General features: G+C 50.8%; 1 protein-coding gene across 5 annotated transcripts in view; it reads left to right on the forward strand.

Annotated features, from left to right (window-relative positions):
• The window catches only part of Gckiii (Germinal centre kinase III), a 70,139-nt gene extending 58,170 nt beyond the window's left edge, over window positions 1-11,969 (forward strand). For all 5 annotated transcript variants that reach the window (XM_076909342.1, XM_076909344.1, XM_076909343.1 and 2 more), the window contains 9 exons: window positions 1,920-2,144; window positions 8,919-9,084; window positions 9,182-9,339; window positions 9,790-9,975; window positions 10,057-10,202; window positions 10,277-10,559; window positions 10,658-11,038; window positions 11,175-11,401; window positions 11,615-11,969. In XM_076909342.1, coding sequence (XP_076765457.1) covers window positions 1,920-2,144; window positions 8,919-9,084; window positions 9,182-9,339; window positions 9,790-9,975; window positions 10,057-10,202; window positions 10,277-10,559; window positions 10,658-11,038; window positions 11,175-11,401; window positions 11,615-11,624 — 1,782 coding nt within the window. In that variant the 3' untranslated portion in view covers window positions 11,625-11,969. The remainder of the gene's footprint in view (window positions 1-1,919; window positions 2,145-8,918; window positions 9,085-9,181; window positions 9,340-9,789; window positions 9,976-10,056; window positions 10,203-10,276; window positions 10,560-10,657; window positions 11,039-11,174; window positions 11,402-11,614) is intronic.
• Window positions 11,970-12,266: the final 297 nt, after the last annotated feature.

Below are 12,266 nucleotides of genomic sequence, written 5' to 3' on the forward strand. Positions count from 1 at the left end.
AAGGGGCTAAGATGCAACCTGCCGCCTCTCGACTTCATCCCAGAGAAACATCGCGCGAGCACGAATCCTCTCTTTATCGCTGGTGTTACGAACGTGTCTGCCCGTTGAAATACACGCACCACGGATTCCCTTTCGTTCCCCCGTGTCAAAGTATCCCGCTGCTTTTACATCTTTTCTCTTTGCGCGGAGGAACGGCGGCAGCCAGCAGCTCTAATCGGCGTAACGGCGGTGGTTCACGCTGCGAAAAAGAGAGAGGAAGTCGAGGTCATTCGAGAATTAGTCGGGGAATATTTCGGTATATTCTCGTTTTCACTCTCCTCCTCGCTCGCCTCTCCGTTCTTTTTCCAGTCCACCTACGCGCGCGTACCGTTTGTTTTTCTTTCGAAGCTCGCCCGTTTCTTCTCGTCGCAAGCTGTTCCTTCGCGGGGAACGTGATTGGAAAGTGAAGTCGCGATATAGGGCAGATCTTAGCCGCTCGGTGGGACGTCGAGCAAAGCCGAGGGCTTCGTGGCGTGCATTTCACGCCGAGCGATATCGCGCGTGTGTACCGTGCGTAGCCGAATTAATACGCGACGAGAGACGGTGTCGCGCGAGCGACGAACTCTGGTACCGTGAAACGCGAAAGATTTCGTTCGTCCGCGAGATGAAAGCGGCGATAAACAGACGCACGCGCTCGCCTATTTTCCTCTCTGGTTTTTCGCCCGCTTTTGGAGTCTGCTCTCGCTCAAAGTCGCGCAGATAAAAAAGCCCGTATCAGAGAGAGGCTGGATTGGAAGATAAAGAGGACCGTGGGAGGGGTGGGCGCAAAGGGTGGGAAAGCCACGACAGACGGCCAGGTAAAATGCGGGAAATCTGCTTTGCAAATTTCCCTCGTACAGCTCCGTACCGCAGACGCCGCCGCCGCCGCCGCCGCGCCGTTTCGAGAACGTTCCCAACGCCTCGATGAATTTACAGGATATCGATTTTATTCCCGCGCTTTTAGCGTTCTCCTTTCGGTACGACGATCCATAACTTTCTTCTGACGTCGCGCGATGCTCGTTAATTATTATATGCCCGCGGAGTGCGCTTCGTAAAAGAGCGTATCGAGGGAAATCGGTTCGGCTGCCGCGTCAAAGTTCTCGCGCAAGATATTGCGCAATGTATCACGCCGCGTGTATGTACATCGGCAAGTCGCCTGTTCGGAGTCACGTAACGTCGAAACGAACCAGTGGACGTTACTCGATTAGCCGGTACTGCGTGTGATTCACTCATTTCTCTACTATCCGCTCTGTGACATCACGTGTCATCGGCTAGAAAGGAGCCAAGGAGAACTGCATTTCTCACCGACGTAACCGCATTCCTCGGCTTTCGAAGGACGGGGCGTCGAAGAAAGTCCCACGTGGATCGTCTCCGCGAATCTCCTATTCTCTCGAGGATGACGCGCCGCGTAATTTTATCCGGGACCGGCTACGTACGGACTCTCGTAATGCATCCAGGATCGATCCTCCAACACCTCTCGCGTAGCGTGAAAGAACGCGGCGAGGAATCGGCGACTCGCTCGAACGCGTCTCGCCTCTCCGTGTTCTTCGCGGTGACGTAACGCGCGCGATCTGACGCAAACAAGCGCCAACGCGAGTCAAAGTAACGACACCGCGTCAACGTGGACGAGCTCCTTTTAATTCCCGAAGTTTGCCAAAACGCAGCGACACGGCTGTTTCGAAATCCGCCAGGACTACTGCAATCGTGAAACCCAGGCCCCCGTAAACTCCGTTAAAACTTTCGCTATTACGGCATTCCGGGCCTCCGTGAAATTTGCCAAAAACCCGTGCCGCGACAAAACTTTGGAAAATCCTTCACCCGTGCGGTGAACCGGAGGAGACCCAGCAACGAAACAGCGTAGCGTACTCGACTGACGGTGGGCGTATTTATTTCTGTTGCAGAAGGTGGACCCCGAGCTGATATTCACGAAACAAGAACGAATTGGTAAGGGTAGTTTCGGCGAGGTGTTCAAAGGGATCGACAATAGGACTCAGCAGGTTGTTGCCATCAAGATCATCGATCTCGAGGAGGCGGAAGATGAGATCGAGGATATACAGCAGGAGATCATGGTGCTGTCACAGTGCGACAGCCCGTACGTCACCAAGTATTATGGGTCCTATCTCAAAGTAAGCATCGACGTTTAATCCTCGCTCGATTTTCGTTTCCCATCCGTACGGTTCGCGAATACACGCGTGTCTACGTGATCGAAACAAGCGAGAACCATTGGCGTTTCGCACAAATACTCGAGGTAATCACGGGCGTTTCGACGGGGAATTATTCACCGTGAAATAAATTACCGGTGGTCGATTTCGCGTTCACGTGTGTCGAACGTAAAAAGCCGGAACCGGTGAATTGCAGGCTGCCGTGGACGAAAAGTCCGACGCGAGCCACGCCTTTCTGTCGCCGTTCCGAACCGATGAATGTTCACAATATTTTCGGAGGTGTAGCGAGAACGAAACCCCTTTCGGTCCTCTATTACGGACACACTCCACCGATACGCCCCCATCATTTTTCATACGCGAAGAATGGGAAGGGCTTGACGCTCGGTTAACCATCGCTTCCGGCTGGACAGTGTCGCGTACACGCTTCCGCTTCCTGCGGCCGGTTCACCGTGCTCGCTCGAAAGTATCGTCAAATAAAATTGCATCCATCGAAGCGATTCTAACGTTGCAACGTCGGTCGTTTCGTTCCTATTCTCGATTCGGTGCCTCCGTTTTCCCTTCGCGATCGTTTCGAGACGAAAAATGATGCCGATCGCGGAATTCGGCTTGTTTTTTCGCGCGAACGACCGAGCCGAGGCTCCACGGCGAACTTGCACGCGTTTCGCCAGCTTTATGAGGCTCGCAAATAGCACCGGCTGCTGAACAATGCAACAAAAGCAGCAAGCTTTAACGCGTCTTGTCTTGGACGAAGGCGAAAGCGTGTCGAGGAACGCGACTCCGTTACGGTTCACCAAGTTTGTCCGGTGAATGGTGGTCGCTGCGAGAACACCTTTCCAACCGATCGAACCATTTTTCTATCCGTCTATAATTCCCTGGCCAATAGGCGAACGCGTCGCTCGTTCGAAGATCTCGTTTCGTTATCATATCCCGATCGAACTGTGCAATACCGGACGAGTAGCCAAACGATCGCTAATGACCGCTTCGCGCGGTCATTAACGAACGTTCTCCTAGAGGGGCTTAATATCGAGCACCGCTTCGTTTCACGGCTAATCATCTTACTTTTCCGCTACTCGAGCCCGGAAACGAAGGGATCCGTACGCTTCTCGGCAATCCGTTTCCTCGTCCCTTGGAGCCCCCAGTGGGAAATCGGCGAACCTGTTTCCACCCTTGTCTCGCAATTAATGCACTCTCGGTTCCCTCCCGTTCTTATTCGTCCGAGATAATGATCGTTTTGATTCACTCCGTACTGCAAAGTTCACTCTACGTATAATCGTTGATGCGCCGTTCTAATGAATCCGTATCACGTAATATCTGTGCGCGGCGGATCTGGTTCGACCGCGCAGCTTTCGAACCCTCTAACGATCGTTATCAAGTGTGCGTACGCGTCTCTAAATAGACACGCTCGCAATATTTCGAGACAGTACGTTGCACCAGAGCCTGCCCTTCTTTCGTTCCCTACTTTCTTTCACGGGCGAAGCGTTTCGCGGTTCATCAATCACGAGACGCCTGGCTAAAGGATTACCAGGTATCAGGGGAAGATTACGGCGTTACGTCAGCCGCGAGGTATGTCTTCGATATTGATTTTTCTGGGCCTCGCTGCGTGTCGCGGTAATAACGGCATTAAACCGATCTTCGGCCGTGTGTTGCGTACCATTATATCCCACGGCACGCGGCTATTGTGCCGCCATTAATCACAGCCGCGCGCACAAAAGGATCCTCCGTCCTCCGCAATCCCATTCCCGATACCTATTCTCCATCGATGCCACGGAAGGAGGCGCGAGAGAACGAACAAAAGCATCGAGCCTCTTCCGGAGATTTCCTCACGCTCGCCTACGAGATTTCATTTTCCTCTCCCGACCCCGTCTCGCTGGTTCGCGTCCAAGGATGCCCCTGTTCCCCTTCCCGTCTCGCGCCTGGAACAATGCGGAGGATCGATCACAGATCCGTGATAATTGGTGGCTCGAAATGTCGCGGACGTCTCTACGTGGTCCCGAGATGTCTTGCAACGCGATTGATCTTCGTCCATCCCGCAATCGTCGTTAAAGTCGAGCCAGTCTGGACAGCACAGCGTTTCATCCCTCTCCAAAGCTGTACCATTCCTACGGATTCTTGATTTCTCGTTTCGATTTTTCCCCTCTCGAGAATTGTAGCCCGCGAGAGTATCGATTCCAAGCCCCTTCATCGTTTTAATGAACTAAGGGTTAATTCAGGTAGCCGCGTGGGCGAGGCGGAGGCAGCGAAGAAAGGCGGCAGCTAAATGAAAGGCAACATTTCCCTCCTGCCGGTTTTACAGGCGCAGCCATCATCAGTTTTCCCCGTTGCCGAGCGAGTGGACGGGTGTTCCGTCCGGGTTTTGAAATCGCAGTCGAGAAACGTCTGGGACACGGTGCTTTCCTCTCTCAGGTACAGGCCGAGAAAAACGCGCGAGAAACGCATTTCTACCGAGCGGTAACAGCCATCGCGCTTCGGCGACACTCCTTAACGTTTCGCAATCCGGATGCATCGAGGATGATGAGGGGCGTTTCGTCGCGATTCTCGTCTCGCTGCCTCCGCGTCCTTTTTCCTCTACGCCTCTCCCCCTTTCGCTCGACCCTATTACTCTCTTCAGGCACGGTGATTACGATTGTTATTGGTCGTGTCTAGTCGGGGAACAGCGTTATTGTCGTCTGTTAGGAGCGGCATTATTTAATGCATTCCACCCCCGAGTAATTACAAAACGGTTCGACTTCGCAATCGGGAATTTTCGAAGTCTTCGTACCCTTGCCAATTGCGCTTAATTGTTCTCTCCTCCATTGTCACTTTCGCGTTCCCCCTGTTTGTCATGCTTCGTTCGTACATAATTCACTTCTCTCCGTCGGAAAATTCATCCCCCTTTTCCGTCCTTCTTCGATCAGCGACGAGTACGACGTAAAATTCCCTCGAATCGAATATCGAAACGGAACGATGCTGCGTTTATCCTTCATTATGATCGTCTCATTGTCTCTCGAACAAAAGACGATTCTCCACGGCGCTACTTGTGCCGTGCTCCAGCTGAACCAAGTATCTCAGATCTGGCGAACGAATAAGTCTAATTGGACGCTTATTATTTTGTCGTTCGGAACCGAACGATCTTTACTAAATCGCGATTCTCTTGTTCTGGTCTTTTTTATTCTTAATCGTCGATTACCTCGTCCTGCTGCCAATGCACGGAAAGTATCGTTCCCTACCATCTCCAGAATTCCATCTTCTGTTATACGAGTGAAATTCAACGAGAAAAAGAGGCGTATGTAGGTTAACCAGATCGTCGAACAGAGATAGCAGACGGTGGTTTCCTTTTAAGGGTGCAAGGGGCAAAATTAACGCCGACAGGACTAATAACCGTGAACCATTCCGCGGGACTGTAACCTCGAGGAAAAAAATACCGTACCCTGGTTAAAGAGGACGACTTTATGTAACGATCCTCTAGCGACCAAGCTGCTATTATTAGCCAACCAATTTTCTAATGCTTCCAATCTCCACGATTTGACCACGATCCAAGACCCACGCAACCCAACAACGATAGATTCCTTTTCTCATTCTTCTCTATTTTTTTCTTTCCTTTCTTCTCTTTTCATTTGTTTTAATAACTGCCCTGTGCTCTTGTCTTCCTCCTTTCGTAGCAATTACCACTAACAGGAGGCTCACCCAAGTCGTCCGCTTTCTCTCTCGTTAAAGCACCGGTGTCGACAGAGCTCGCGGTTAATTCCACGTTTCCCTCCCCATTCCGGCTGTCGTATCCACTATGCAAAAATTTTTTCTGTCCCGCTGCATCGCGGTACGCGATCAACGTTGCTCAACCCGTCCTCCATAATTCCAGCCGAGGAATCCTCGGCCTGAGAATTATGTTCTCAGTGTCGTTCCATTTAACTCGCGACCATTTTCCCTTTCGAGTGCCGTAACGCGGCGATTCCAGACTCGATCGCAGCAAGAAAAATTCTCCGCTGTTATTTGTTAACGGTAATTAATATCACGGCGCGCGCGCGCGCGGCAGCCAATGAAATGGACAATGCGAGGGCGCGAGGGAGAATTAATTCCGTCGCATCGTTCATCACTGCCATCGGCAGGCCTGCCGTTTTGCGAAACGCGGGCACAAAAGGACACGCGCGATCGGGAGACGCAAAGTCGGCCATTAATCACACATTCGTCCGGTCTTCCTTCGCCTCCCTACATTGACCCTCTGTTTTTCGCGCCCTGACTTTCCTCTCTTCCCATTCGTCTCGATGCGACGAACCATTGCAGATATCGCGCAATATTGAACGCAATCGCGTCTACGTTTGTCGCATTCGTTTCGAAAACTTTGATCGACTGGCAGCCACGGTTTCGAGACACGAATCGGACGCGATTGAAGGGTTGCCAATCGATCACGCGATAAGAATGTCCATACCGATAGCTGATTCGCGCGCGCTCGACGTCCGTTTTAATCCTCCCGTCGCGGGATGAACATTTTAATTGTCGCACAGATCCGACGGGAGTGTCGCGGTGAATTAAGCTGGAACGTGCGCCGTTCGTTTATCAGGTGTCGTTTATTTTTATTCGCGGCGCTTTCAGCGCTCCTCGAGAACGTCTGAATGCGACATTCCAGACGTGACACACTCGTGACGCGGCTGTTTTTAACGCGAGGCGACATTCATTAAACTGAAAAGCATTTTTTCTCCTCTCCTTTTTTTCCCCCTCCCTTTTCTCTTCTTTTTTTTTGTTTCCCTCATTCAGCCGCCATCCCTATCCGCGAGATAAAGGAATCCGCGAGAACAACTGCGCTAGGGTGAAAGCCAGGGAGCGAGGAACGCCACCGGGCACCTATAGGGTTAACGTCACGTGTTTTGTTTTAATCGTTCGCGCCGAATTATCGAACCCTTTTTTCAAACACGCGAAACGATTGTGCCTGGAGATAATCGAGACTTTGTCGAACGAGCGAGCAAAGGGATCCTCGAGAACGTACTGGGCATATTTTTGTCAGCGGCAGCCGCGACTGAATCCTTTTTCTTTTTATTTATTTTTTCTTTCTTTTTTGTTAGACAATAGTTTGCGCTTCGCTCTTATCAGGAGCGAGACGTAATTAATCTCGACCGTACGTTCCTTAATTAGAAGCAACCTTGTAACTTCCACGGGACGCGAATGGAGAATGGCATTTTTTTTTTCTCTCTCGTAGAAAATAATAAGAAGACGAGGGAAAAGAGTGGAGAGAAATTGAAAAGCGGCAGTTTTCCCCTACTTTCAACCCTTGGCGAGACACGCGCAACTCTCGAGCGAAATCCTTCGGAGTAAAAAAAGAAAAAAAAAAAGAAAAGAACAAGAACGTCCGGCTGGCAAAGTGAAATTCAAGAAAAGCACACCGTAATACCTTCCTTCGCGTTCCACCCCCCTCGCGTTCGCCTCGCCCCGTCCCGTTTCGGTCCCCGTAGCGAACGCACGGGAAAGGAAGAAGGAAAAAAGTGTCTACCGGACGGCGGAATGATTTAGCAACCCCTCGTTTTGCGTCTGCAGAAGTGGCCTGGTTGAAAACCGGGTTGAACGAACCCTCGCGAGCCTTGGCCACCTACGTCGACGTGGATCTACATGAGAATAAACGCCAGCTAGCCCCGTCGTTGCGCCTTCTCTTCGTAGGACGATGATAAATGGTGCCATTTTATGGGCAACCGTACATGCTTACCCCGTGCCATGAATGTAGAGCCGCTAGTCGAACCGGACACCCTATGCCTCGCCACGTGAAAATTATACCCCATAAAGTGTCGGTTCCCTGTCAACCTCTTCGTCCGTTCTGACGGCTGAAACGTGATCGAGAGATCTTGACGAGTTGCTCGACGAAAAATTCTTCTCTCTCCCTCTCTCTCTCTCCTGTCCTTTGATTTACGATCCCGATACACGCCCTTGAACTCTACCTACAATTATTATGTTACGATGGATTTCCCTTCTGCCTATACAAATTCCTCCGCGCTATTATCGCACGCGGCGAAGTAGGCCTTTATAACGTTCCACGATCGCAGCCTGTATCGTCAGGGTTCAGCCAGTCCAGCTGTGAAAGGTTCCATTGATCCATCGTCGATGGAATCCGTCGAACCGTTTATTCGCTCTCCCCGACCTCATCTACCTTGACTATCGTTTTCCCATTGCTCGAAGATGACCGAGCCACCTCTCTCCGCGCATCGAGTCGTCGCGCCGTCCTCGCGCCTCGATCCCGGCTGCTTACTGTGATTCCTTCACAACCCGGTGACCAAAGACCGGGAATCTTGGACATCCTTGTGCGAGCCACTGATCAATTTGTCGATTACCGCCAGCCGATTATCGGATAACCGATGAATCAACCTTACGCCGGTGCGCGATGCAACGCCTGGTAGCCACAGTGATTGAATATCGATGTCGGATATAATTATCGATTATAGGCGCGGTCCTCGCGGACGCTACGCGTTGTAACAACAAAAATTACCGTTACTAATGAAGACGTATCGTTTAACATACAGCCTGCGCGATTCTCCCAGCGATTTTACTGTCGCGGCTTCCTTTACCATGCTAAACTCTGAGAAACGACGTGTTTACAAGATTTCCTTTTTTCTAAAAATGGAACGACTGCGCTGTCTCCTCGGATCGGAATCTTTATTACGTTTTCAAGGACTACGCGTGTACGTCATAGCGTCCCAAGGTTCGAGTTCGAATTCGTAGGATACCAACGAAGTCCCGTGATTGCTTTCCGTAGACCCCATGGATCTCTTTCTCTGTTCGCAGGGAACGAAACTATGGATTATTATGGAGTACTTGGGTGGCGGCTCGGCCCTGGACTTGATGAAGGCCGGTAGCTTCGAGGAAATGCACATCGCGGTGATATTGCGCGAGGTGCTCAAAGGGTTGGACTACCTTCACAGCGAACGGAAGCTTCATCGCGATATTAAAGGTGCACTTGCCAATGCAACGAATGATAATGTTGGCCGCGTGAGAATTCTGGTTTTTAACTATTTTGCTAATTGTTGGTTCTTCTATTTCTTTTAAAGCGGCGAACGTTCTGTTGAGCGAAATGGGTGACGTTAAGTTAGCGGACTTCGGCGTAGCCGGCCAGCTGACCAACACGACCAGTAAACGGAACACCTTCGTCGGGACACCGTTCTGGATGGCACCAGAAGTTATCAAACAGGCCTCTTACGATTCCAAGGTAATCGCTAGAGGAAACAACGATACTTTCGAGACCTTCTGGTGTACTTTTCATCTCTTCGCGACTTCTGCTCGAGGCTGCCGCAAGCAGGTCATTGCAGTCTGGTCACGTATCATGGGAGATTTAATTTTATTACCTACCTCCGACTTTCCGTCTCCGAGTTTTACGCGTACTCGTGTGCGTTGTTTACCCCTTTGCAATCTTTCTGCAACTCGAATCTCCCGCCAATATTTATCCATCTGCTTTTTACACGCGAGAGAATTAATAGCGAAACGTTAATAAAAAGGAACGAAGCGAGCAATAAAATGCGATCGTAACATAGCTTAGAATAGACAACCTTGCCTGAGAGCGCTCGAAGGCAATTTCTCGAATCGCAGAGGACGGTCGGGTCGTGATTAGCGGCTGGTTAACACGTTTCGCGCGGTAAAGCAAAGAACGGTTGTCCCACAGGCTGACATTTGGTCGCTGGGCATCACGGCGATCGAGCTGGCCAAGGGAGAACCGCCTAACAGCGAACTGCATCCCATGAGGGTCCTCTTCCTCATACCGAAGAACAATCCGCCTCAACTAACCGGAAATTACACGAAGCAGTTCAAAGAGTTCGTCGAGGCCTGCCTCAACAAGGACCCCGAAAACGTAAGTTCGTTAGCCATCCGTTGTGTAGCCTAGCCGTAAGCATTTGCGTTCCCGTATTTACTTCCCATTTCCGTGGTTCAGAGGCCAACAGCGAAGGAGCTGTTAAAGTTCCAGTTCATCAGAAAGGCGAAGAAAAACTCGTACCTGATCGACCTCATAGACCGGTACAAAAAGTGGAAGTCGCAGCGTAGCGAGGAGTCCGAAACCGAGAGCGAGAATTCGGACTCGTAAGTGTCGATCGTCGACGGACAGCGACGCAGCGCGATTAACGGCCTGCTATATCGATTGGCCTCGTTTCCAGGGAGGAGTCGAAGCAGGACAGCGACATGGACGAGCCATGGATAATGACCGTGAAGGGTCCGCACGGGGTGAAAGGTTCCGTGGTACCGATGCTGCCGCTCGACGAACAGCCGGCCTCGTTGACCATCACCCACACGCCGAACCACAGATCGACGAATCACAATCAGCAATCGAAGCCGCACGCGAACGGTGCCTCGAGATCTCCGCCAAAGGATTCCACGTTGAATCACTACAGGAGCGAGTCGAGGGACTCGGTGCGCGATGGCCAAGCGAAACACACGCCGGTGAGTGGTTCGTCCCGTAAAGTCGCGATTAAATTCCGCTGGAACGCCGTTCGTTGCGTCTGGTTTTAATGTCGTTGGTATTCGATTGTCCGTTTCAGTCCCGACCGCACGAAGCCGCGCCACCACCGCCAGTGGACACGCGAGAGAAACGAGACGACCGGGACTACCGGGACTTCAATCGGGACTCCTCGTTGAGAGATTTGAAGGAGATGCGGGAGAACAGAGACAGCAGAGACAGGGAACGGGACAGAGAGGGACGGGAAAGGGACAGGGAAAGGGAAAGGGAAAGGGAACGGGAAAGAGAACGGGAAAGGGAGTTCACCGCGAAGGAGAAGAGGAGTAGTAAACCGGACGTACCTGTCGTATCTATGGTGGACCATAGGCCCGTCGAAGACAAACAAAGGCCGAGGAGCTCGCAGGAACTGAAGCATCCGCGAAGCGCAGCTCTTTCCGGTGTCCTTTTACCTCTCCTCTCCGAGGTAAATGTTAGAGCGGTGTACTACTACAGAAAGAGAAAAAAGCACGCCGGTCTCGTGTCGTTTTCGTTCGCGAAACGTTATCGACACCTGGCGGTATCGAAATTTATTCTTCACCGTGGCCCTATTATGCATGCAGCTTCAACGGAAGCATCAATATTCGGCAAGAGACAATAACGGCGAAGGCGGAAGCGGCATCGGCAAAAATGGTGGCGCGATAGAGGAGCTACGCAACGCGTTCGAGACAGCGGAACGCACTTCGCCAGGAATGACCGAGGCCCTTATCAGGGAGCTACTCAAGTCCTTACTTCCTGCCAATCACTCGGAGGGTCGTTTGTCTATGCTGTTGGAAAAGGTGATCCTAAGGTAACCGTTGTGCTTCCACGATTCCACCTCTCTCGTTACAACTACCCAAGGTAAATGGCACCGTTCAATCTCATCGATCACCACTTCTACCCGCACGAGAGACATTTCATTTCCAGTATCTTATCCAACACGCCACCACGTTCCAATCAGCCTCTCTCACTTCTTTCATCGCACCACCCATTCATCGGAGTATGTAGTTGAATTTTTTTCCAGGGATACGTAGGGACGCGAGAGGGCGAGGGTTCGCAAGAGATTGTGGTCCGAAAACATCCTGACGTTGTAACGATTCGTTATTTCTCGTTTATCAGAGTCATTATTCCGTACGAAGCCGTACCGATCGTTGACGACGATCGCCGGATACGAATGTCAGAGGAGAGTAGGAGAAGAAACGTCGCTGCAACGGCCCGGACATTTTCTTTCCCTTCCGTCTGCAGAGTCTAGACTCGTCAACAAAGCTCGTCAAACTGTAACTTTTATCCAATTATCCCGTATCTATGTCCGTTTCGACGCGAAGTGCTCGTTAGATAGAGAGAGAAAGAGAGAGAGGGAGAGAGAGAGAGAGAGAGAGAGAGAGAGAGAGAGAGAGAGACATTTCGCCGTGCGAAATTGATTCACTTTGAATGCGGTAATATCGATTTTTCGTTCGAAACAGAACAGAACTTAGAGATTTATCTAATACAGTAAAGAGAGAGAGAAAGAGAAAAAGAAAGAGAAGAAAATTATACCATCCAATAGTCCTCGCGCGAGGACGACAGTTATATCGTTATCTCTTAAAAAGATATTAGTCCTCCCATCGTTAAAAAAAGTTAGTATTTGGAAAAAATGAAGTATAGAAGAAAAAAAAATTAAAAAGAATAAGAGAGCA

This window comes from Xylocopa sonorina, chromosome 1, assembly GCF_050948175.1.
Source record: "Xylocopa sonorina isolate GNS202 chromosome 1, iyXylSono1_principal, whole genome shotgun sequence".
NCBI lineage: Eukaryota > Metazoa > Arthropoda > Insecta > Hymenoptera > Apidae > Xylocopa > Xylocopa sonorina.